Raw genomic sequence first — 24,235 nt, forward strand, 5'->3', positions numbered from 1 at the left:
AATTCAACTTTAATTTGATTTAATTTAATTCAACTTTAAATCAACTTTAATTTGATTTGATTCGTAAATTTGATTTGATTTAATTTAACTTTAATTAGATTTAATTCAACTTCAATTAAATTCAACTTTAATTCCAACCCAATTCTTACCTTAAAACCACCATTGCAATTTCACCTTTAATTCCAATATAATTTCAACTTTAATTCAATGGATATTACTTTCAAACCACCATTGCCATTTCAACTTTAATTCCATTATAATTACAACTTTTATTCCATGCTTATTACGTTCAACCATCATTGCCATTTCAACATTTTTTCCATAGTTATTACTTTCAAACCACCATTGCCATTTCAACGTTAATTCCTTTATAATTCTAATGGTTATTACTTTCAAACCACCATTGCAATTCCATTATAATTCTACCTCTAATTCCTTGCCTATTACTATCAACCCACAATTGCCACAGACAGTAGACAGACCATCAATTGCGGAAGCCAACTCCAGCCCCAGTACACGAGTTCAAAGCCTTGAGTTCACCCTGACATTTGCTGCCGATATGAACAATGTTTCAGCGACTTTGTTCAGAAGAAGAAGAAAAAAATGGTGGTCAAACACTCCCCTCCCTTTCTGACCCGGAAAATGTCATGTGAATCATTGTTTTTGAAGTGGGTTGGGTATGGGTACGTTTTTTTTTTTTTTTTGAGGGTGGTGTGTGTGTTTGTTTGTTTGGTTGTTTGTGTGTGTGTTTGTGTGTTTGTGTTTGTGTGTTTGTGCTTGTGTGTGTTTGTGTGTGTGTGTTTGTGTGTGTGAGGATTTATTGGTGTGTGTATTTGTTTGGTTGTTTGTGCGTGTATTGTGTGTGTGTGTGTGTTTGTATTTGTATGGTTTGTATGCGTGTGTGTTTGTGTGTGTGTGTTTGTGTTTGTGTGTGTGTGGATTTGATGGTGTGTGCATTTGTTTTGTTGTTTGTGTGTGTTTCAGTGTATTAGGGATATAATTATGTGTGCTGTGTGTGTGTACGTGTATCTGTATGCCTGTGTGTATATGTATGTGTACGCGCCTATGTATGTATATATCTATACATACATCCCATGCCAGTTTATAAGCACACATGTCTTCTCATTTGACACATAAATTTAGCGAAAGTAATAGGAAGGCCAACGAAATATTCAGATTCCAAGGTTGCTCTCTGTAAACACGCGTTGCAATAGACATATGAAATCAGCTGTTGAAAGCTCTCACATTGCCCATACAGAGACATTTAGGATAAGAGAGAGAGAGAAAGAGAGAGAGAGAGAGAGGGAAAGGGAGAGGGAGAGGGAGAGAGGGAGGGAGAGAGGGAGGGAGAGAGAGGGAGAGAGAGGGAGAGAGAGGGAGAGAGAGGGAGAGAGAGGGAGAGAGAGGGAGAGAGAGAGAGAGAGAGAGAGAGAGAGAGAGAGCGAGAGAGAGAGAGTGGGAGAGACAGAGAGAGAGAGAGAGAGAGAGAGAGAAGAGGAGAGAGGGGGGGGGGGGGGGGGGGGGAGTGAGAGTGAATGTGAGAGAGAGAGAGAAAGAGAGTCAGAGTGAAAGTGAGAGATAGATACATAGATAGATAGATAGAGAGTGAGAGTAAGAGAGAGACAGAGAAACAGAGAGACAGCGAAACAGCGAAACAGAGAGACAGTGAAACAGAGACAGACAGAAACAGAAAGAAACAGAAAAAAAAAAACAGAGAAACAGACACAGTACCACAACACTCATTCAACGCAAACATACCAATCTATTTCGCAACCTTTGCATGGCAACTTTGCACACTGGCACAGCAACCTTGCGGGACACTTGTGCGATAAAATGTCAACAAATTTGGATCATTCTTGGAACAGCGCAGACACAGACAGATAAGGCTGGGAACACTGAATAATTTAAGCAACCCGTTTTCTTTCAGTCGAGTGTTAATAGATCTATTGATATTTTGGCTGTCGGAATTATCAGGGTTTTGTTTTGTTGTTGTTGTTGTTTTTGTTGTTGTTTTGTTGTTGTTATTGTTGTTTTGTTGCTTTTGTTGTTGTTTTGTTATCGTTATTATTGTTGTTTTGTTGTTTTTGTTGTTGTTTTGTTATCGTTGTTATTGTTGTTTTGTTGCTTTTGTTGTTGTTTTGTTATCGTTATTAGTGTTGTTTTTGTTGTTTTGTTACCATTACCATTGTTGTTTTATTGTTGTTTTGTTATCGTTACTATTGTTGTTTTGTTGCTTTTGTTGTTTCGTTATCGTTATTATTGTTGTTTTGTTACCATTACCATTGTTGCTCTGTTGTTGTTTTGTTATCATTACTACAAGTGTTTTTTGTTCTTGATAATATTAATATTGTTGTAAAGTTGCCATAACATTTTTGGTCACTATTAGTATCGCTTTATAACTCATTATATTTTTTTACGTCATTTTCATAACCACAACCACCATAATTATCAAAATTAACTCTTTAACGCAAACTAAACCCCATTAAACTCTTAACTTTATCCTATAAGTTTTCATTTTGTTTTTACCTGTATGAACGTGTGTAAAGATAGGCCTATATACTTAGTTAAAGCTTAAAGACTTTTTTTGTGTGTGTGTGGTTGGAGAATCCAGTTCAATCCTTCCTTTTTCTATTTTTTCTCATCTCTCCCTCTCTTCCCCCTTTCCCTCTCCTTCACTCCTCTCTCCATCCTTTTCACGTCTCCTTCCTCTCCTCTCTCCTCTTCCCCTTTCCCTCCTCACCTCCCTTCCTCCCTCCTTTTCACCTCCCCTTCCCTCCTCTATCCCTCTCACCTCTCCCTCCCTCCTTCTCACTTCTCCCTCCTCCCTCCTTCTCGCCTTTCTCACTTCCTCCCTTCCTCCACCATAATGCCTGTCTATCGTTTTCTATGTCGTTTTAAAATCATTTGGTGAACTAATGTATTTATTTTCTTTTATTTTTGTGTGTGTTCGTTGAGGCGATATTCATTTTTTTAAATCTTTATTTTGTTTTGGATTTTATGTGTATAATTAGATTTTTAGGAAGAATATAGATTTCTCTTCTATGGTTTTTCTCTTCTCTGTCGGTTCCTATACTTTTTTTTTCTTTACAGTCATCTCGTTCAGGAATTATATGAAATGTATACGTTTATTTTTTTTTTCTTTTTTTATTTAAATGTGTTATTAGGTTTGATGAGATAATACGTTTATTTCATTGCATTTGTTTTAATTTCTATTTATTTTTTGTTTTAATTTCAATAGCTTTATGAAGTTCTCGTTTTTTTTCTTTTTTTTACCTATTCCAATAATTCTGACGAAATAAGACGTTTGTTTTATATCATCTCTTTTTTGCTTTATATGTCAATATATTTTTTTTCAAATACAGTGATTTATGTCTTTTTTTTTCTTTCTTTTTAATACACTGATTTCTCTTCCGTATTTTTTTTTCTATATATTAGTTAACCTTGTCACTGTTTTCCTTAAGGTTAACCAATGTGATATGTTATGGCATTTAACTGAAGGAAAAAGAAAGAATTAAAAAAAAAAGAAAAGACATTGAGTGGGAAAGGTGAACCATAAATGAATTATGTGATATATATTTTTTCACGGAGATAACTGTCTTGATTTGAAATAATATTAGAAAACATATTCATATTTGTGTAATCATTTCCTCTTTTGAGTGTGTTTTTTATATACATAAAACCCAGATCTACGGTATATTACAATCTTTATTCGTACAATAAACCATTCCTTAACTGTAGAACGATAGTTACAGAATAGGAAGAAGAAAAGTGAACAATAAACAGTCAAATAAAAAGATAAACACGAAAGATTATAAGAAAGAAAATTCATAACCACGATACGTTTTCTTTCACGCGATTGAGCACAAACTAAAGTATTATTTATTTCCAGAGATAGGATTTTAGCCAATGTGACATAAACCAATACATAGCATCATTATGTCTATAGAATAAGAAAAGAGATAAAAAATAATTACATAAACTAAAGTAATAATAATAGTAATAAAGAAAACGGGCAACGTACGTTTTCTTTCATTCAATCTAGCGCTAACTCAAGTATTTTTTTCTTTTCCACAGATAAGCTCCTTGCCAACGGAGTGGAAGTCGTACTGGAGAGTGAGTCTGTGTTTCCACGAGGTCGTTCATACAGCATCCAGGAACTCCTCTTCGTCGACTATGAGAGGGTGAGTAAAAAGAAAGAAAGAAAAAAAAAAGAATTGGAAGTAGATTGATAAATTGATGAACGGATAGATGAAAAGGATAGGGAAATCTTTGTTATTTTTCAGGTTTTTATAGTCACTTTCTGTCGATTTCTTTTTTTCTTTCTTTCTTAATGTTGGTTTAATGTTGTTTTGTTTTTTTCTTGGATAGAGGAAAATCAAATCTTTTCAAATCATTTATAATAGCACTTAGGATATATATTTTTCAGAACACACACACACACACACACACACACACACACACACACACACACACACACACACACACACACACACACACACACACACACACACACACACACACACACACACACACACACACACACACACACACACACACACACACACACAATCACTTCTCAATATTCCCCCCAAAAATGAGAGAAAAGAGAAAATAAAAGGAAATACAGTAATAAAGATGAGATTTTTTGAGACGAAGGAAGAGGAAGAATCAAAGACAGAACGAAGGTCGACGAAAAGAGAGAAGAAAACGAAAGAAAAAAAGAGAAGAAAGGGTGACAGAAAAACGAATAAAAAACAAACAAACTGGAAACCCCCCCCAAAAAAAAAAAAAAATTCCCACATAAACTCACTCCTTAACCCCCCAAACAAATAAATAAATAAATAAATGCATATATAAATAATTCAATCAATACACAAACAAACACATAAACAAACAAACAAACAACCCTTCTTTACCCCGCATAAACCCCGTTATAACCCCACCTTCTGCGCACCTCCAGGTAGAGGAACTCCTCGCCCAGCACGGGGACCTCGAGACCGCCCCCCTCCTCGGAAGCCCTTGGCCCACCTCGCAGTTCCTCTCCCACCTCCTCGAGAGAGTCGAGCAGGACCCGAGGACGACCTTCTTCGCCGAGTATCTCAACTACACTAACTTGGCTTATCTTCTGCCCGGCAGCGACGGTGAGGCATCTTGGAGTTGTGGTCGTGCTTTTTTTGTTATGGTTGTTGTTGTTAGTGTTGTTATTATTGTTATTATTATTAGTAGTAGTATTGTTTTTATTGCTGTGGTCGTGTTTTTTTACGGTTGTTGTTAGTGTTGTTGTTATTATTATTGTTATTATTAGTAGTAGTAATATTGTTGTTATTATTATCATTATTATTATTAGTAGTAATGTTATTAATTTTTTCTTAGTATTAATAGTAATGTTATTATTTTTTTTAGTATTAATAGTAATGTTATTATTATTATCATTGATATTATTATTATTATTATTATTATTATTATTATTATTATTATTATTATTATTATTATTATTATTATTATTATTATTATCATTATTGTTGTTATTATCTATATATCTATATCTATATCTATCTATCTATCTATCTATCTATATATATATATATATATATATATATATATATATATATATATATATATATATATATATATATATATATATATATATATATATATATATTTCTCTCTTTCTTTCTTTCCATTTCTTTAACTCACATCTCCTCTCTCCTCAGACAACCTGGACCCCCTCAAGTACACGGCCTTCGTGCCCAGCAACAACGCCCTCGCGGGCATGCTCTACGCCGATGCCCCAGACCCCTTCCAGCTCGACGTCGTCCTCAGGGACAACCTCATCCTCAACCACCTGGTTCAAGGACGACTGTACGAGGACGACCTCCAGGATGGCCTCACACTCTCCAACTTGGCGAACAACACTTTCACCGTCTCGAGGAATCCTGGTAATTAATGAAAGGTTTTGGGTCGTGTTGGGAAAGTGGGAATGGGAATCCGAGTGGGAATTTGGTTTTTGTTCTTGTTAATAGGTTTTGTTGGAAAATTGGGAATGGGAATATGGAATGGGAATTTGGTTTTTGTTCTTGGTAATAGGTTTTGTTGGAAAATTGGGAATGGAAATCGGGGATGGGAATCTGGATGGGAATTTGGTTTTGTTGGAAAATTGGGAATAGGAATCTGGATGGAAATTTGGTTTTGTTCATATTAATAATTTTTGTTGGAAAATTGGGAATGGGAATGGGGAATGGGAATCCGAGTAGGAATTTGGTTTTTGTTCTTGGTAATAGTGTTGGTTGGAAAATTGGGAATGGGAATCTGGATGGGAAATTGGGATTTTTTTATATATTTATAGGTTTTGTTTCGTGTTGGGAAAGTGGGAATGGGAATCCGAGTGGGAATTTGGTTTTTGTTCTTGTTAATAGGTTTTGTTGGAAAATTGGGAATGGGAATCTGGATGGGAAATTGGGATTTTTTTTATATATTTATAGGTTTTGTTTCGTGTTGGGAAAGTGGGAATGGGAATCCGAGTGGGAATTTGGTTTTTGTTCTTGTTAATAGGTTTTGTTGGAAAATTGGGAATGGGAATCTGGATGGGAAATTGGGATTTTTTTTATATATTTATAGGTTTTGTTTCGTGTTGGGAAAGTGGGAATGGGAATCCGAGTGGGAATTTGGTTTTTGTTCTTGTTAATAGTGTTGGTTGGAAAATTGGGAATGGGAATCTGGATGGGAAATTGGGATTTTTTTTTATATATTTATAGGTTTTGTTTCGTGTTGGGAAAGTGGGAATGGGAATCCGAGTGGGAATTTGGTTTTTGTTCTTGTTAATAGTTTTTTTTGGAAAATTGGGAATGGGAATCGAGTGGGAATTTGGTTTTTGTTCTTGTTAATAGTTTTTTTTTTGGAAAATTGGGAATGGGAATCGAGTGGGAATTTGGTTTTTGTTCTTGTTAATAGGTTTTGTTGGAAAATTGGGAATGGGAATCGGGAATGGGAATTTGGTTTTTGTTCTTGTTAATAGGTTTTGTTGGAAAATTGGGAATGGGAATCGGGAATGGGAATTTGGTTTTTGTTCTTGTTAATAGGTTTTGTTGGAAAATTGGGAATGGGAATCCGAGTGGGAATTTGGTTTTTGTTCTTGTTAATAGGTTTTGTTGGAAAATTGGGAATGGGAATCGGGAATGGGAATTTGGTTTTTGTTCTTGGTAATAGGTTTTGTTGGAAAATTGGGAATGGGAATCTGGATGGGAATTTTCTTTTGTTTAATAATAGGTTTTGTTTCGAGTTGGGAAATTGGGAATGGGAATTTACCCTTGTTTATATTAATTAATAGTTTTGTTGGAAAATTGAGAATGGGAATCGAATGGGAATTTGCTTTTGTTTTAATAATAGGTTTTGTTTCGTGTTTTATAAATTAACTTTGCATGTTATTGGGAAACAAAGAATTTTAGATAAATTTATATACACATTAAAAGAAAGAGAAAACATACACAGTTACGTACATACACATCATAACTAGATATGTGCACCTCACAACCACAACCAATAGATCATAAATACATCTTCATACATAACCCACAATCACAACCACAACCAATAGGTCATAAATACATCTCCATACACAACCCACAACCACAACCAATAGGTCATAAATACATCTCCATACACAACCCACAACCACAACCACACCAATAGATCATAAATACATCTCCCTACACAACCCACAACCACAACCAACAGATCATAACCCACAGCCACAACCAATAGACCATAAATACATCTCTCTTCACAACTCAGAACTCACAACCACAACCAATAACCCCCAAAATCTCTCTCTCTCGCAGACGGGACAATACAAGTCGACAACGCAACGGTCATAGAGTCTCAAGTCTTCATCTACAACCTTGGCATCGTGTACCTTATCGACGGGGTTGTGGGAATCACCGACCAGGATGTTGTGAGATCGATCAACAAGTTCCCGGATCTGATCTTGGAGGAACCGACTGAGGTGAGTTGTGGTTGTTGTTGTTGTTGTTAATGTGATTTTTTGTTTGTCTGTTCTTTTTTATTTATTTATTTTTTGGTTGTTCTTTCATTGTTTATGTTATTGTACTTGTATTTTTTTCTGGTTGTTCTTGTATTATCAGTTTAAACAAAAGGTTAGAAAGAAATGGAAAATTCAATGATAACGATTATGATGGTAATATCAAAATATCAATATTAATCCTTTTTCTGCTTCTGTGTTATATCATTATTGTTACTTTTATTGTTACTTTATTATTATTATTATTGTTATTATTATTATTATTATTATTAATATTATTATAATTATAATTATAATAATAATTATTATTATTATCATTATTATTATTATTCTCATAGCTATTAGTATCACTGCTATTATTATTAATATCATTATTATTGTTTACCTTCAGCATCACCATTATTATTATTATTATTATTATTATTATTATTATTATTATTATTATTATTATTATTATTATTGTTATTATTATTATTATTATTATTATTGTTATCATTATTATTTTTATCATTATCATTATCACCATAGTTATTATCATCAGTCATTATTATTGTTTACCACCACAAACATCACCATTATTGTCATCATAACTTTAATAATCATTATTATCATGATTATAGTAATAGCAATCCACACACTTCTAACTCTCCCCTCTCCCCCCTCCCCCCCACAGGAGAGGTCCCCCAGCCCCGACGACCCCATCGACGACCTCTTCGGCTTCACGAGCGACCTGGCCTCCAGCCCCCCCTCCCCCCCGACGACCCCACGACCCTTCCGTACCCGCTTCACACCCGCCCCCACCTCCTCCCGTCGTCCCTCCACCCCCCGCCCCAACAGGCCCACGACCCCCACCACCACGACCACCACCACGACCACCACGACCCCCACCACCACCACCACGACCCCGAGACCCACGCCGACGACCCCCAAGATCCGCTTCGAGACCAGGACTGAAATTAGCATATCACGAAGGGTCAACGACGGGCAGGCCGAGCCCGTGCCAGTGAGCGAAAGTTGATGGCATTCATTCTCCTTCAGGGAATAGACATATATATATATATATATATTTCTGGTACTGATACTATGTTATTTGTATAAATTAAAATGTTGAGTCCTAAACAAGGAAAGGAAATGAAATGGATTTAAAATCAAAGACGAGACTAAAGTGTGGGTGTGGATAGCCCCCCCTCCCCCCCCCTTTTCAAAAAATAGGGGGGGTGGGATAAGGACTTTTTTTTAATCTGTGGGTATATATGTATTTTTTTTTCTTCGTAAGACCTCAACTTTTAGTAAATGCCTATTCCATATTTTGTGTGTATTTTTTGGCGTGTCTGAGAGCATAATAGTAGTTTTTTCTGAGTGTGAAAGTACAACCTTTTTTTAAAAAATTCTGTTCACTTTGTAATGTGTGAGAATGTTTGTCAGTTGTCCCGAGCATTGGTCATAAAATTAAACCCAAGTCTATTTAAAATGCTCTGAATATGAAAGAATTCTAATGTTCAAATGTGATATATCAGTTATTCACAGATATGCAAGGCTTTCACTCTGTTTTTTGTATTTTGTATATTCTATATGTGCATCATTTTTTATAATCTTGTGAGTGTTTTGTCAAGGTTTACAATATCTACATCAGTTTAGTGATGATTTTGAGTGTGTTATTGACTTATATTCTTACAAGTAAATAATACCATGTGTATGAGATGTTTTATTTTGCCCTTTGTATATTTTAACAAATTCTATTTCTAAAAGTCTGAAAAAAATCAAATGGAGGCATTTAGATGGACACAAGATTAGCTATGGTAGAAAGACCCACAATGCACAAACTAGATTTATTGACATATGAGACAACAGTTTCTGAATCCTCCTGGAATCCATCTTCAAAAGATGGATTCCAGAAGGATTCCAAAACTGTTGTCTTATATATTTCAATAAAAATAATTTGTGCATTGTGGGGTTTTCTACCACAGTATCAATATGGTAGAATGTTTTTTCCATTCAATACCGTCTATATATCCGTCTCCCTTTCCCTTTCTCTTTCAGTACATTAGACCTATTTTAATAGTATAACAAACCATGTGCAGAATTGCAAGTTCATATCTTTCAATGCTTTTTCCACATTAAAAAAAAAAACTTGCAAGAAAGTCAAATGACATATCCACAACATGCACGTATTCATTTATTTGAGAAGTCTTCTAGCTCAAAGTTATTTACACTTCACTGAAGTGATGTACCACATAAACCAGATGAACTTTCAACATATACTTTACTGAAAACGTGTTGATGAAGGAATATTCAAAGCACAAAATATTTCAATGAGTGCTTGCAACAATCACTGAAAGGTAAAAAGAAATTGAACCTGTGCATAGACATGACCAGAAGAGCCAGTGACAGTCACTTTTCATGTCACATCTACAGTGGGTGCCCAAGTTGCTGGATCCTCTCTGTCATTCAGTATTACCACAAGGTCTATATAATATATTGATCTTGGATTAGCATGCCCCCATTATTTGTCTTCTTAAATAAATGGGTAGTGTTGCATTAATCAAAGACCATCAACAGAACTCTTGAAAAGATAATAATAATAAAATAAAAATAAATAAATAAAACTGAAAAATATAAGCATTACCTGCACAAAGAACCACAAACATGTAACTGGATTTAATCACAAAATGTAAAGTTTAAATCGACATGATATGAAACACAACCTCAATGAAAAAATGAAGAATGATGTGTGACATTTCCAATCAGACTAGTATGCTCATAGGACGATAAAACTGAAAATAGGTCCATTACAGTTTCATTGTCTGTTGAAGAAACAGGTCTGAAACAATTTATAACTTCTCTTATGCTGCAGCCATGTTACACTTCGCTTTTGTGCAAATGCGCTACTGTGTTTGTGATCATTACATTTTTACTCTCAACTAGGAGTGGATTAGGACTTTTTGAAAGGACTATAATATGCATAATCACAAGAAATCTCCCACATGACCCACCTTTTCCATTAGCACGAGGCACTGATTCTCATTGTAAGTGAGAGCATACAGTTTTTATCTGTTGCATATCTTTTTTGTGTTGTAAAAGTAAGTTATCATTATACGTAAGTCTATACAAATTGAAGTCAGATTCTTTCAAGACATTCTTCAGGCAAATAAACCTATGACACAGTTATTAACTGTTGATGGATTATGAGGGATACCCTTTGTTCTTCGTTTCCTTTCACAGTGATTAGTACTTATCCTGTTCGATATCACGAGAAGCAAACCTCTCCTTCCCTTGATACTCAGGCCTGTTCTAAGAGAGTTAAGTTTGCAATATTAATAATAAGAATTTTCTCCTGTTCTCTGGTCCTTCCTTCTGATTACAACCAATAATAAGTGAATCTCTCATTGCATTAAGTGTATAATACCTGTGTCTTTTGCTGGAAATAATGTAACCCCATTGCCAGAGGGATGTATTATGACATTAGATGTATTTTAATAGTATAGCAAACTATGTGCAGAATTACAAGTTTACATCATTCAATGCTTTGTCCATATAAAAACAAGAATGTCAAATGAGATATCTAGAACATGCATACATTCATTTATTTAAAAAGTCTTGTAACACAAACTTATTTACACTTTATTGAATAGAGAGTTCAAGCCTAAAAAATCTTATGTGGCCTTCTTAATATCTTTAGTCCTCCTATCTATTACCTTTATCAGGAATGGACAATACAACAATTTTACATAAGGATCCTCTTTAACAACTTGCCAAAGCATGGACAATATTCTTTATTATACAGCAATATTCATAGTGTACTTACTAGTATGCTTTTCTGTGATAAGTGATGGTATAAACTCTTAAATTGTGACCATAGTGCTTGTTCTTTATGCTGTGAAAAAGTGTCCTGGAGGTGCATTTATCACCGGAGAAAGTGAATTTTTGGATCAACCTTCACTTACTGATGATGTCTCTTTTATGATAAAGAAAAAATTATTGCTATTTGCAGAAGACAAAAATATTGTTTTCATACAGCACATAAATGAAAATAATTTTTGTTCATTCACTTCAAGTTCTTTTCTGTTCTCAAGTACATTCTCTTCCTTCAAAAAGTGTGGGGATATCGAAGTCCTAAAGCATCACCAGTAATTTGAACTATTAATATATTCACATTATCTGACCCTGCTAACACATAAATGAAATGTTCAGTTAGTTTTTTTTAGTGTATGTTAATGCAATAATATATACATACAGGTAAAATGTTACAGGCATAATGGGAATACAATCTTTCAATGGTTTACATCCCTTAAGGCACAGTACTTCATCTACTTTAAGGGGTGATTTACATTTTTCTACGATTCTGAGTCAGCCTGAAGTTATAAAGCAATGCCTATTTACTCTCACTAGAATAAGATATTGTTATATCTATAAAAAAAAAAAAAATTATCCCCACTTTTTGATGACGAGAAACCATGTCTACAGTCAACTCTATGATCTGGAGGGCTATAGAAAGATCACTGTCTTTCATAGGTTGTGGAAAATAAATAAGGGGATTCTTCATACACTTTGGTGATATCCCTGGACAACCTAGGTCTTAAAGGGGAAAAAACACTATAAGAATGAAAGAAAAAGATAGATAGATAGATAGATAAAGAGAGAGAAAACAAGATACATTGAGAATATGGGGTTTAGTTTCTTTTGCTGAAAATATGTCTCTTAAAAGCTTATATTCACTGTTACACATTCAGGGAAAAAAAGGATGAAGTATTTGTGTGCCATAACTGTAGATAGTACATTTCTGATATGGAAAAACTAGCATAAAATCACAATTTTTTGCAAAATTAATGCAACTTGTGCCAAAATAATAAATGACGGCTGTATTTCCAAATCTAACAATACAACAAGAGAAGCACATTATATTTCTCACAAAGTGTACCTATAATCCTTTTCAACCTATGCCTTGTAGTATTTTCATGTTCCAATAGAGTATATGGTCATGTGATTTGAATATATATCGGACAAAATCGTCCGATAAAAATGGATATATACTCTTTAACCTCTTCCAAATGGACTAGATGATAGTGTAACACTCTTAACAAATCTGAATCTTAGGGAAAAATGGTTTGGCTTACAGAAACAGTTACTACTGAAAAAGAAAGAACAAAAATGTTGACTCGAGTTGCGGTTACAGACCACGAGCAACCACAAGAGGCCAAAGTCACATAGGAGTCTGAAATTCCCACTCAGATTGTGGTCAACGGATGCTGAATCAGTCCTTGAGCATTCATTGTGGATGGTTGGTGTGGGAAATGGGACACATGATTCCAATGGGATGCCACATAATACCGGAGTACCCATACATACTTCTAGTAAGACGTGTCCAACCCAGGAAATGAAAAATTCTCCCCAAACAGTAAAGCTTCGTATGATAAATTCTGTGCTACCTTGCGCACTCAGAATATTAACCCTTTGGCCCTGAGTATATACCCTGTTCACTGCTCTTTTATCTCATCAATTCTATGCACACAAATCAGTTCACAAGTGCGCATTCAGGAAAGAATCCATAACCTGACCTACCATACCTCAACTGCTTACCCTATTCCTTGAATTTTTTGGAAAGGCAAGTTATTATTGTTTTTTTTTTCTAATCATAATGATAGCATTACTGACAATGCTAACATTGAAAGCAAAAAGTACTTTTCATCACAAAAACTCAAGGAATAGAGTAAATAAATGAAGTCAGGTAGGTGTACCAAGTAACTCCTTGGTGACTTAACATTTTCAGCCAAATGTGTATTAACAAAATCAATAAAACAAAACCACAGAGGATAATGCCCATATACATGTAGTTCTCTGAAAAATGAGCCACCCGTGAGAGGTCACAATTGGTGCCCGAAGTTCCACTATACCAAGTTCAAATTTGGGCTGTTCTTATTCATGTATTTATCGAAAACAAAATAAAATATAAGTTTCTTGTTCAGAATCTCACTCATAGCAAGCTTCCAATTATCATCACAGAGATTTCACTATTACATGCTCGGAAGTGTATGTAAAGTTTTCCAGGCTTATCAAATTTGGGTAAATCATGAGTTTTCATATATATCAATTCTTATACAAAATACAAGCAGTGCAAATATCTATTATAAAAAAAGTAAAACTCACATTTAAGCACCAAGAACATGTTCTTTTCCCCCAAAAGGATTAGAAGAGCTTCAACCTTTACAGATTCTTTCCCCATTCTTTTCTTTGATTAACAAGAGTGTGAAGTTGTCTATGTTGTCTTTGTAAATGGGTTCCTTAATACCAGTAGAGTGAATCATGTCTAACTAAGTAAATCATCTGATGATGGCATCAAAATAGTATAAATGGTATATCTTGTATTTCTGTTTCAAATAATAAATCTCCTTAAGAAAAACGTTTATTTACAATCACATATTCATAATTTAACGATATGGTTGCCCACCATCTACAAATTAATATAATTCACATATGCAGCTGTAATACACAAATATAGTTTCTGAAAATACCTATACTATTACATAATGCTGTCAGCAGTTACAGAGTCCATTAGCAAGTACCTGTAATATAATTGTGAATCCCTGATAGCATTAATTTAATACATTTCTCTTAATGATAATTCAGAATTGAAAGAGGCACAAGAGTACACTGTATACTATATTCAAATACTCAAGTTGACCTTTAACTTTTGAGAAAACATAAGACCAAAATATAATACCCACATTTCTCCTTGCAAAATGCAGGAAAATGAACAAACTCCATTGCTCTCTGTAATAGCCGACAGAAAACAAAATCACGACTCCCTTTCCATCTTCCCCAAAGAAAGACAGTCAAGTGACCACATAGAATGACCAACCACTGCCTCGCTAGGTGCTCTGAAATGGAAAGTACAATCCCATGGCTCTAGTTTCGCAAGTGGTTAAGTGTCACTCCAACTCGTCCAGGAATTTCTCTTGCTTGACAGAGTAGATGGAGTACGCATAAATTCCTAGAACACCCGCGCCAAGGAGACAGCCCACGGCAATGTTGTTCCGTCTTTGCAGTGCCAGCTTTTGGACTCTCAGCATATTCTGCAATGTTTGAACAAGCATTAACGTACACACATAGAGTGAGAATGAATAACTTCACAGTGGAAGAGCCCAAAGATTTGTATTCAGACCGTTTTTATTACTTTTTCAATGGTACTAAAAATATGTATATGAATAAATGCCACTATACCTAAGACCAAAACTGAGAAATCCTATATTGTACCTTATTTATCATTTTTTTCTATACTGACAAAATGAATAAAACTTATCAAGAGAAAAGTGTTTTTTTTTTTTAAGGAGTTCATACAAAGATTAAACTTATGGACCATAAATCATAAAAATTCACAAACCTAAAGGTCTAAGAAATGTAACCCTTTCAGTTTGTGGGGACTTCCTGTAATATCAATTCTATTTTCATAAAGAACCAAGGAAGATTGCTATACGACCATTTCACCTACGTACCTGATTCTCAACGATCTTCATGTAATCGAGCTGTGCTTGGCTGAGCTTTGGTATGTCCTTCTGCAGGTCCAACTTGGGCATCTGTCTACCTTCTCCTGCCATCCTGCAAATAAGAGTATTTAATCAAATATATATATCCTCCATCATTCTATCACAATCATAACTAATGATAGTACATCCTAATTCACATAAACAATTCTCAAAGCAGAGATGAACGTTCAATGTGAAAAAAACTAAAGACAGTGCTTTAGCCATTGCTGCCCAAGATGGCACGTGAGTACATACCATGTCCTCCGTGATTTTAGGTTATTAATTACATTAAAATGTATGTATATATGGCTCCACAAGTCAATGACTAGTCCTATCTATCATTCTTGTTTCCTCTTTTTCCTAATTTTCAGAAAGCCTATTATTTTCTCTCTTTTTCCTGCTACTAGCATTTTCATGACATTGTAGTAATCATAAAATAAAAAAACAAGAAAAACAGTATAAAAATTGCTGGAAATTAGAAAAAATACATTTGTCCTGAAAACTGAAGGAAGGGGAAATCTGATGAGGCGACTTAGACATACAAACTGACTCTGGGGTAACTGACTGAGCACTTGCGGAACCACCTATGTGCAAACAGAATTCCCAAAAAGCAAGACAACCCGATTTGAATGTCCATTTTGACTGGTTACCGCTACAGTATTCTGTCACTACCCTTTCTCACTCCCCCTCTTTCTCTTCTAGCAGTTTTTGGCTATAATAGTATATATATCTATGATTCCAGTTCTTCTATAACTGTGTTTCTCACACACACACACACACACACACACACACACACACACACACACACACACACACACACACACACACACACACACACACACACACACACACACACACACACACACACACACACACATGCACACGCACACGCACTGACACACACATGCACACACACACACATACACGACTAATTCCGTGTGATAGCTTCAGTGCAATAATCAACTTTATCAGACACTATTGAAAGATATTCAACTTTTCGTATTAGATTATATTTCATCTCACAGAAACATATTTAAGCTTTGAATAAATGCTTCATTCCATCCTTTGGATATACGTCAATTACCTTGTGGACATTTTAAAAACACAACAGAAACTTGAAAACAAAAAGTATACTGTATTAATCAACTAGCATACATTATGACCAAGATACTGTAGTTAACAAATTTACAATTACAGTACAATAAATATAAAGTTTACTTCCCATCCATCACTTACAATGTGGGCTACGACCACAAGAGTATGAAAGGAAACTGGCCATTACATGTATAGAAATAAAACCAGATATAGTTTTTAAAAAATCAAACAATTCACTGACATATATAGAGTTGTTTTATAAGTACAAGCAACATGGTTACTGCTACGAGAAATATTGTAATGATAGAAATAATGGTAGGCCTGTGAAAAGGTCTGTCTGGTGTCATGAATTACACTTGTGAAAATGTAACTAATTTCATATCTATCATTCCATCACTGATTTTTAAATTTTACCAAAAGCTGCATCTGATTCCTATGTCTGGTTGATTTGGTACAATACCTTTTTTTTGTACCTGCATGGAAAAAAATAACAAAAACTGACACAAACGTCATGCATATAAAGACTCATACTTGATGCCTAAAGCAATACCCTTTTATAAGAGCTGGGGATCAACCTCTGTGCCTGTCAGTGCTCCAGCAGAGGCCAACAAACCCTCACCCTAGAGGTATAGAGGCATGGCGAGACAAGAACTTGGATCTGTTCCATTTTCTATAATAAACGGCCTCAAATACCTAAAAGCTCTATCCACCCAGAAAAAAATAGCTTGGTAAATAATTGGCCTCTGTCGAAGAGCTAATAAGCAGCAAACACAACAGTAATTACGTAAAAACATGCTTTTCTTATTACCAACATCACCGCTGCGGTTTTCAGCTGTAAATGGCCACTTTAAATACCAGAACAGTTGGTATCAGCGGCAAAGCACTTTTCGTAAGACTTAAAATCAACTCTACACTTATCAAATCTACAACAGTCATTAATAACGATTACAGCAAACCCATTACACAACCATTCTTGAACTATAACTAAAATTTCCCTTAACAAAGGTCATAATCACACATAAATCACAACCCCTTAAAAACAAACAACAGAAAGCATAAAAACAACAAAAAATATCAATAACACCGATAAAAATACCAAAAAATAAAGATTATATATCAATGCACTTCCACCGTCACATCACAACACCTCAAAACCTTCATAACACCAATAAAACAACTCACTTGACCCTCGAACACAGCCGAAATAACAGAAACTTGAGCCACGAAGGATGAAAAGGGAGATAAATAACTCCCAAAGGCTCAAAAAGAGAATAAAATAAGGATTTTCTCGACCGGGTTGGAGTCACGTCTTCTGCTCGAGGTTGCACAATCAAAACACTGGCGAAACGTCGACATAGGTATTGTGTCTTTTATTTTTACCTTAATGTAGTATTTATTGGGAAATTTCATGATATTAAAATTTGTTTTTGTGTCTGTGGGTACTTGTTTTTGTAGATAATTTGTGAAAATTATGGATTTTCTGAGTTTTGAGGGTGTAAAGGATACGGGCGTAATGTAAACCGGTGTTTCTGGAAAGTATAGTGGGGAAACTGAGGTATAATAAAAGTTTAAATGGTTAGAAATCGTACAAATAAGGATTTATCAAGACCATTGGTAAACATAAAAACTACATAAAACACAAGAATTACACAGAAACACCGAGTAAACTTGGGACCACTGCAAGGAGCAGTTATAACAACACGCAGATAATTATCAAAGAGTATATCTACTGCACCGATAACTTTATCAAACAAAAAAATATATAATCTCGCAACTATAACTTCTCAATGACACCATAATAATATGAAAAATAGCGAGAAAATGCCAAATTATATACGCTAAAGATCAAGAATCATATCAGTGTTTAAGCGACCAAAAAAGTAAACAAACAGACGACAGTAACGAGCTTGCAACATTACCGTACTTACGTAAGGAGGTATAATTACTGTTTATTTGTGCATGATTATGAAATTTAAAGGATAAATGATTCTATTTATTGTTGATTGATTATGTTAAACACGGTTTTTGGTGATTATGGCTTATGACAAGGCACGAGAAAAGATGAAAATGGACGAATTTTGTCTGCATTAGATTTTTTTTATTTGTAAGATTTATTTGACCTGCCACTCATTTGCAGTTTTGATACATTTTATTAATGGATGGATTGCAGGTGAATTAATTCCATTAACATGGTTGTCAGTATATATATAGTGTCAGAGTTGAACATATGGATAAGACTGACAGAAAAGAATTATATATATTAATCTCGGACCAGTATTTTGCTATATAAATAACCAAAGACACCAACAATACATTTTTTATCCATTGAGAATGATGTTAAGGAACGATAGTTGTAACTGATTTTGAATGTTACTTTTCTCTCGTTATCATTTCCACTATTTGACAGTTGTGTGTGCTATTTTTTCGATGTATATATTAGAATTTATACAGGTGGATATAGTTAGCATTAAGTATTTATATATTCCTTAATAAAGTTCCATTTTATTTGGAATTAAGTGTCATGTTATGAATACTTCTTATTGATATAAGGATGGCTATTAAATGTTTTTTCTATTTCCCCTTTTGTGATGTATATTCCATAGATATGCAAGTCAAAATAATTTGAGCTGAGGTAATTGTATATTGCAGTAGACAAAAAGAATGTAAATTTTCTCATTCTGTATGCATATTAAATTCTGAACTTTGCTGTTCACATGAGGTAATGTGGGTCACAATCCTTAATTTTGTGTAAATCATGTTAGTTTAAAATTAAATTTGTAATATGAAAATAGAATAAAAGAAAATTGGGTAAAGAAAATGAAATCAAAACACCTGTGACTTCGGGAACATACATCAATATGTTACAAGCAAGGATTTATGTTTATAAGTTAATTCTTTTTCAGGAAGATGAACTGTGCAAGGCGTGTGGTTGTAACAGGATTAGGGTTGGTGACACCTCTTGGAGTGGGTGCACCCACTACTTGGTTACAGCTCACTGCAGGAAAAGTGGGCACGGCAGCACTTACAGATCCTCGGTTTTCACAGGTTTGATTAAAAATTTTGTTTTTTTAGCTGATTTATGTTGTGTCAGTTTATGTACCTGCTTAACACTAAAGGAAATGTAGAAAATTAACATAGTATTTGATGATTTTGTATAATCGTCATTATGTTGATTGTTGTTTTATATTACTGTATACCCTTTTTAAAGCTTTTCGTATGTATATATATATATATATATGTATATATGTTACATTAAAAAATCAAATGTCAACTGTAATTGATATAAAGAGGAACAAAAATTTACATGAAGTGTTGATATTTTTCCATCATTTGATATTTGTTTATTTAAGATCTATAATTGAATTTTAGTTAATTCCAAATTTTAGCATTAAAAACACTGGATATATATAGATTATGGAAAGAGTGTAGACTAAAATAAATCTCGTGTATGTATTAGGAGGATATAATAGCACTAATTTAAGAAATATTTTGATATAGTAGAAAAAAGTAATAATAAAGTCTATGAAACATGAAACATATTGTGTAGTTTAAGAATGTTCCTAAAGCACTGAAGGTGGCATAAATCAAAACAAAGGAAATGATAGCAGTTCTAATAATGTTTGTATATAGAAATTATACATACTCTTAATTTTTTTTCTTGCAGATGCCATGTCGTGTAGCAGCAGCTGTACCTCGTGGGAAGGAAGAGGGACAGCTTGACCTCTCCAAACACTTCAGTCCCAGTGACCTACGAACAATGACACCTGCTATTGCATATGCCTTGGTTGCGGCTCAGGAAGCTATAGAAAATGCAGACTGGAAACCAGAGTGTCCCACGGAACAAGAGAGAACAGGTGTGGCTGTGGGTATGGGTATGGTTGACCTTGATGATGTCCTCACAACTGGTCAAGCTCTTCAGCAAAAATACAGCAAAGTCAGCCCATATTTTGTTCCTAGAATATTGACCAACATGGCCGCTGGACAGATTAGCATGAAGTATTCATTTCAAGGCCCAAACCACAGTGTGTCCACAGCGTGTGCCACAGGAGCTCATGCAATTGGAGATGCATTTCGTTTCATAAAGCATGGAAGTGCAGATGTAATGGTATGTGGTGGCACAGAGGCGAGTATTACCCCTTTAGGCATTGCTGGATTTTGTCGACTGAGAGCTCTTGCCACAAATTTTAATGATGACCCTGAAAGAGCTTCACGACCATTTGATGTCAAGCGTGAGGGGTTTGTCATGGGGGAAGGGGCAGGCATTTTAGTCCTTGAAGAACTGGAACATGCTCTAAAGAGAAATGCGAACATTTATGGGGAAATTTTAGGGTATGGACTCTCAGGTGATGCATACCACTATACTGCACCAAGAGAAGATGGAAAAGGTGCCACGAGAGCCATGAAGATGGCCATTGAGGAAGCACAAGTGAGCATAGAGGATGTCCGTTACATAAATGCACATGCTACATCAACACCCCTCGGAGATGCTATTGAAGTCACTGCCATTAAATCCCTTTTCGAAGAACATGCAGAAAATCTTCACATATCCTCGACAAAGGGAGCAATGGGTCACTTACTTGGTGCGGCAGGAGCTGTCGAAGCCATCCTCACCATTCTAGCTTGCCATGCAGGTTACATTCCTCCCACGGCAAATCTTGAGGATCCGTCACCGGGCTTAGACTTGGACTTCGTTCCGCTCGAGTCCAAAGCCTGGCTCCAGATGGCAGACAGAAGAATAGCCCTAACAAATTCCTTTGGTTTTGGGGGAACAAATGCCACACTGTGTGTAGCGTCCTGTTATTAAGTTATTAGTGGGTTTCTTATAATTATTACTTCAAGGCAAAATAGACTTTCAGAGCTTCTTGACCAAAAAAGAAATGTGTTTTGTTATGATTTGTTCTCATGTTCAGATAACCCTGTAGTGTATACTGTTGAATATATTTATATATATAGTTTTTGTAAATTTGTAAAAGGATTTTTTAATATCTAAATGTATGTCATTGAAACTATTATTTCTTTGAGTGAAAAAGTCATGATAATTATGTTCAGCAAACTTTAGCAAATCAAATTGGCTGATCTGTATGATATTCACTGATGTATATGAAATTATCGTCAAATTATAAACATGGACTTTTTCCTGTATAGACATGTTTTTTAATCTAATACCTGTTATGCTGCATGAAATCGATATTATGAAACAAGGAATTAACTCTAAAATGCATGGTAAATCATATCAAGGTATGTTTAGATGATGATGGAAATGATGATGATGATGATCATTAATATTGTTGATTTTGTTATTATTATTTTTTCATAATTGTTGTTACTTTTTTCATAATTCCTGTTATTATCATTATGGTTATTGATGCTATTATTATCATAATTATAATGATTACTAGTATTGTTATTATTATTATCACTATTATTATCATTATTATTATTATTATTATAATAATTATTAATATTATTATGATTATTATCAGTTGATGATGTTATTGTTATTATTGTAATTATTGTTATTATTATTATTATTATTATTATTGTTATTATTATTATTATTATTATTATTATTATTATTATTATTATTATTATTATTATTATTATTATTATTATTATTATTATTATTATTATTATTATTATTATTATTATTATTATTGTTATTGTTATTATTATTGTTATTATTGTTGTCATTATTATTGTTATTATTATTATTATTATCCTCATAATTATTATTGTCATTATTTTTATTATTATGATTATTATCATTATAATTACTATTATTATTATTATTGTTATTATCATTATGATTATCATCATAATTGATATTATTATCAATATTGTTAAAATTTCTGTGATTGTTCATCAAAATTACTATTATCATCATTATCATTAATATAGATTATTTTCATCAAAAGTACTATTATTTTATTATCATTATTGTCATTATGATTGCTATCATCATAATTATTATTACTATTGTTATTTTTATTATCATTATGATTATCCTCACAGTTTCTGTTACTATTGCTATTATTATTATTATCAATGCTATTATTGTTTTATCAATAATAAAGATAGCAATAATGATAATAATGATAATGATAATATTGATGATGATGATGATGATGACAATGACAATGGCAAGGATGATGACAATGATAATGACGATGACGTTGACGATGACGATGACGATGACGATGACGATGACGATGACGCTGACGATGACAATGATTATGATGACGATAATGATAATTACAATACTACTACTAATAAGAGGGACGGGTAAAATTTAAATATAAATTTAGAAATTCCTCTACTATAATGGATGTGTAACCCCTCAGTTTTCTCAATGGCTATTGTCAGGGCCAATTAGAAATTTGCAGGTCCCAATTAGAAAACTGGTGGGACCCCTATTCTATATAGTAATATTTACGGATGTTTATATTTCATATAAAAAACTATACAAACCAACAAAAAACAAAACAAAACAAAAATAAAGAATAAACATTAGATGAATGTATAAGAAATTTTTGAAAGGCAATATGAAAAGTTTTATTGTTTTACTTATATGATAAAAAAGGACCTTGCTGGCACGGGGATCCTTCAGGTGCAGGGTCCAATTTGGTCAGATCGGTCAAATCGGCTTAAAACCGGCCCTGCTACTGTAATTATATTGATAATTCTGCTAAACCTGATACCTATTACAGACAGTTATATGTGACTGACTCATCACTTTGCTAGAATTATTATTTTTTGCTTCTCACAATTATTGAAAGATACCATAGTTTATCTAGATAGATTTTGTTTTAAGAGTAAATGGCGATTTTTTTTTTTTTTTTTCGTTAATGTAGTTTTCTGTTTTTGGTGAAATAATATGAAATTGAGAAGTACTCCCCCTATAATTTACATTTTCTATGGTAGCATAAACAATTTTGTTTTCTTTAAAGGCATTCTTTTTAAGACAGACTATTTACACAAATAATTTATTTCCTTTCCTATGAAATATGAATTGTAGATAAAGATCTGGGTAAGAAGTTTAGGAAAAATACTACTTGCTTATTAACATGTACTTACGGGATTATCATAGCTATTCTGAACTAATTGGGTATTTTATTCAATTGTTTAAATGGAATTAAAGTATCAATTATAATAATAAAATGGATTTAGCACATTTAATGACTTTGGGCAATTCTGCGTTTAATGAGTCGCAAATTTTGATTATTATGTATTAGGAACAAGGTATCTGTGTAAAACGAATTTGCATTAATATTAAAAACCCAAACTTACTCTGTAATGAAGTTTTCAGGTGCGGAAAAAAGGTCAAACTTAACATGAGGTCACTAAATCTTGCTTATTGGGTCAAAGGTCGTAATGTCATCCTGCTCTGTTATAAACTGAATGAAATTAATACGTTTTTTTCAGTGTAATAGTAGATTGCCTATATATTATTAAAGAAAAATAAATATATGGAATTCCTCCTATGTTTAAGAGTATGAAGTGTATTTTAAAACATATTAAGATATATATATATATATATATATAAAAAAAAAATACATATAGCTGGTATATTGTGCTTGATTGA

General features: G+C 33.7%; 3 protein-coding genes across 4 annotated transcripts in view; 2 read left to right on the top strand and 1 right to left on the bottom strand.

Moving 5' to 3' along the window:
- Window positions 1-9,734, top strand: part of LOC113807130 (uncharacterized) — a 154,187-nt gene extending 144,453 nt beyond the window's left edge. The window contains exons 5-9 of the mRNA XM_070121245.1: window positions 4,075-4,181; window positions 4,961-5,141; window positions 5,715-5,939; window positions 7,839-8,002; window positions 8,712-9,734. Coding sequence (XP_069977346.1) covers window positions 4,075-4,181; window positions 4,961-5,141; window positions 5,715-5,939; window positions 7,839-8,002; window positions 8,712-9,056 — 1,022 coding nt within the window. The 3' untranslated portion in view covers window positions 9,057-9,734. The remainder of the gene's footprint in view (window positions 1-4,074; window positions 4,182-4,960; window positions 5,142-5,714; window positions 5,940-7,838; window positions 8,003-8,711) is intronic.
- Window positions 9,735-14,425: 4,691 nt separating this feature from the next.
- Window positions 14,426-17,987, bottom strand: Ccdc56 (Coiled-coil domain containing 56). The gene is made up of 3 exons (XM_027358328.2): window positions 17,836-17,987; window positions 15,529-15,631; window positions 14,426-15,108 (listed from the first exon to the last, which is right to left on the bottom strand). The coding sequence occupies exons 2-3, from the start codon at window positions 15,628-15,630 to the stop codon at window positions 14,965-14,967; spliced, it is 246 nt and encodes an 81-aa protein (XP_027214129.1). The 5' UTR covers window position 15,631; window positions 17,836-17,987; the 3' UTR covers window positions 14,426-14,964.
- Window positions 17,988-18,433: 446 nt separating this feature from the next.
- LOC113807128 (3-oxoacyl-[acyl-carrier-protein] synthase, mitochondrial) lies at window positions 18,434-21,794 on the top strand. 2 transcript variants are annotated; one of them, XM_027358326.2, is made up of 3 exons: window positions 18,434-18,589; window positions 19,557-19,698; window positions 20,318-21,794. In XM_027358326.2, the coding sequence occupies exons 2-3, from the start codon at window positions 19,561-19,563 to the stop codon at window positions 21,455-21,457; spliced, it is 1,278 nt and encodes a 425-aa protein (XP_027214127.2). In that variant the 5' UTR covers window positions 18,434-18,589; window positions 19,557-19,560; the 3' UTR covers window positions 21,458-21,794. The 2 variants fall into 2 exon arrangements, with proteins under 2 accessions (XP_027214127.2, XP_027214128.2); XM_027358327.2 differs by having other exon boundaries at window positions 18,459-18,581.
- The last annotated feature ends 2,441 nt before the right edge of the window (window positions 21,795-24,235 follow it).

Source organism: Penaeus vannamei, chromosome 4 (genome assembly GCF_042767895.1).
Source record: "Penaeus vannamei isolate JL-2024 chromosome 4, ASM4276789v1, whole genome shotgun sequence".
NCBI classification, from domain to species: Eukaryota; Metazoa; Arthropoda; class Malacostraca; order Decapoda; family Penaeidae; genus Penaeus; species Penaeus vannamei.

Bases quoted from the DNA above. Each gene is read 5' to 3' on its own strand.
- Ccdc56 (XM_027358328.2), bottom strand. From the start codon at position 15,630: ATGGCAGGAGAAGGTAGACAGATGCCCAAGTTGGACCTGCAGAAGGAC. The intron at 15,109-15,528 runs GTACGTAGGTGA...CAAACATTGCAG, and splicing joins TGAAGATCGTTGAGAATCAG to AATATGCTGAGAGTCCAAAA.
- LOC113807128 (XM_027358326.2), top strand. From the start codon at position 19,561: ATGAACTGTGCAAGGCGTGTGGTTGTAACAGGATTAGGGTTGGTGACA. The intron at 19,699-20,317 runs GTTTGATTAAAA...TTTTTCTTGCAG, and splicing joins CAGATCCTCGGTTTTCACAG to ATGCCATGTCGTGTAGCAGC.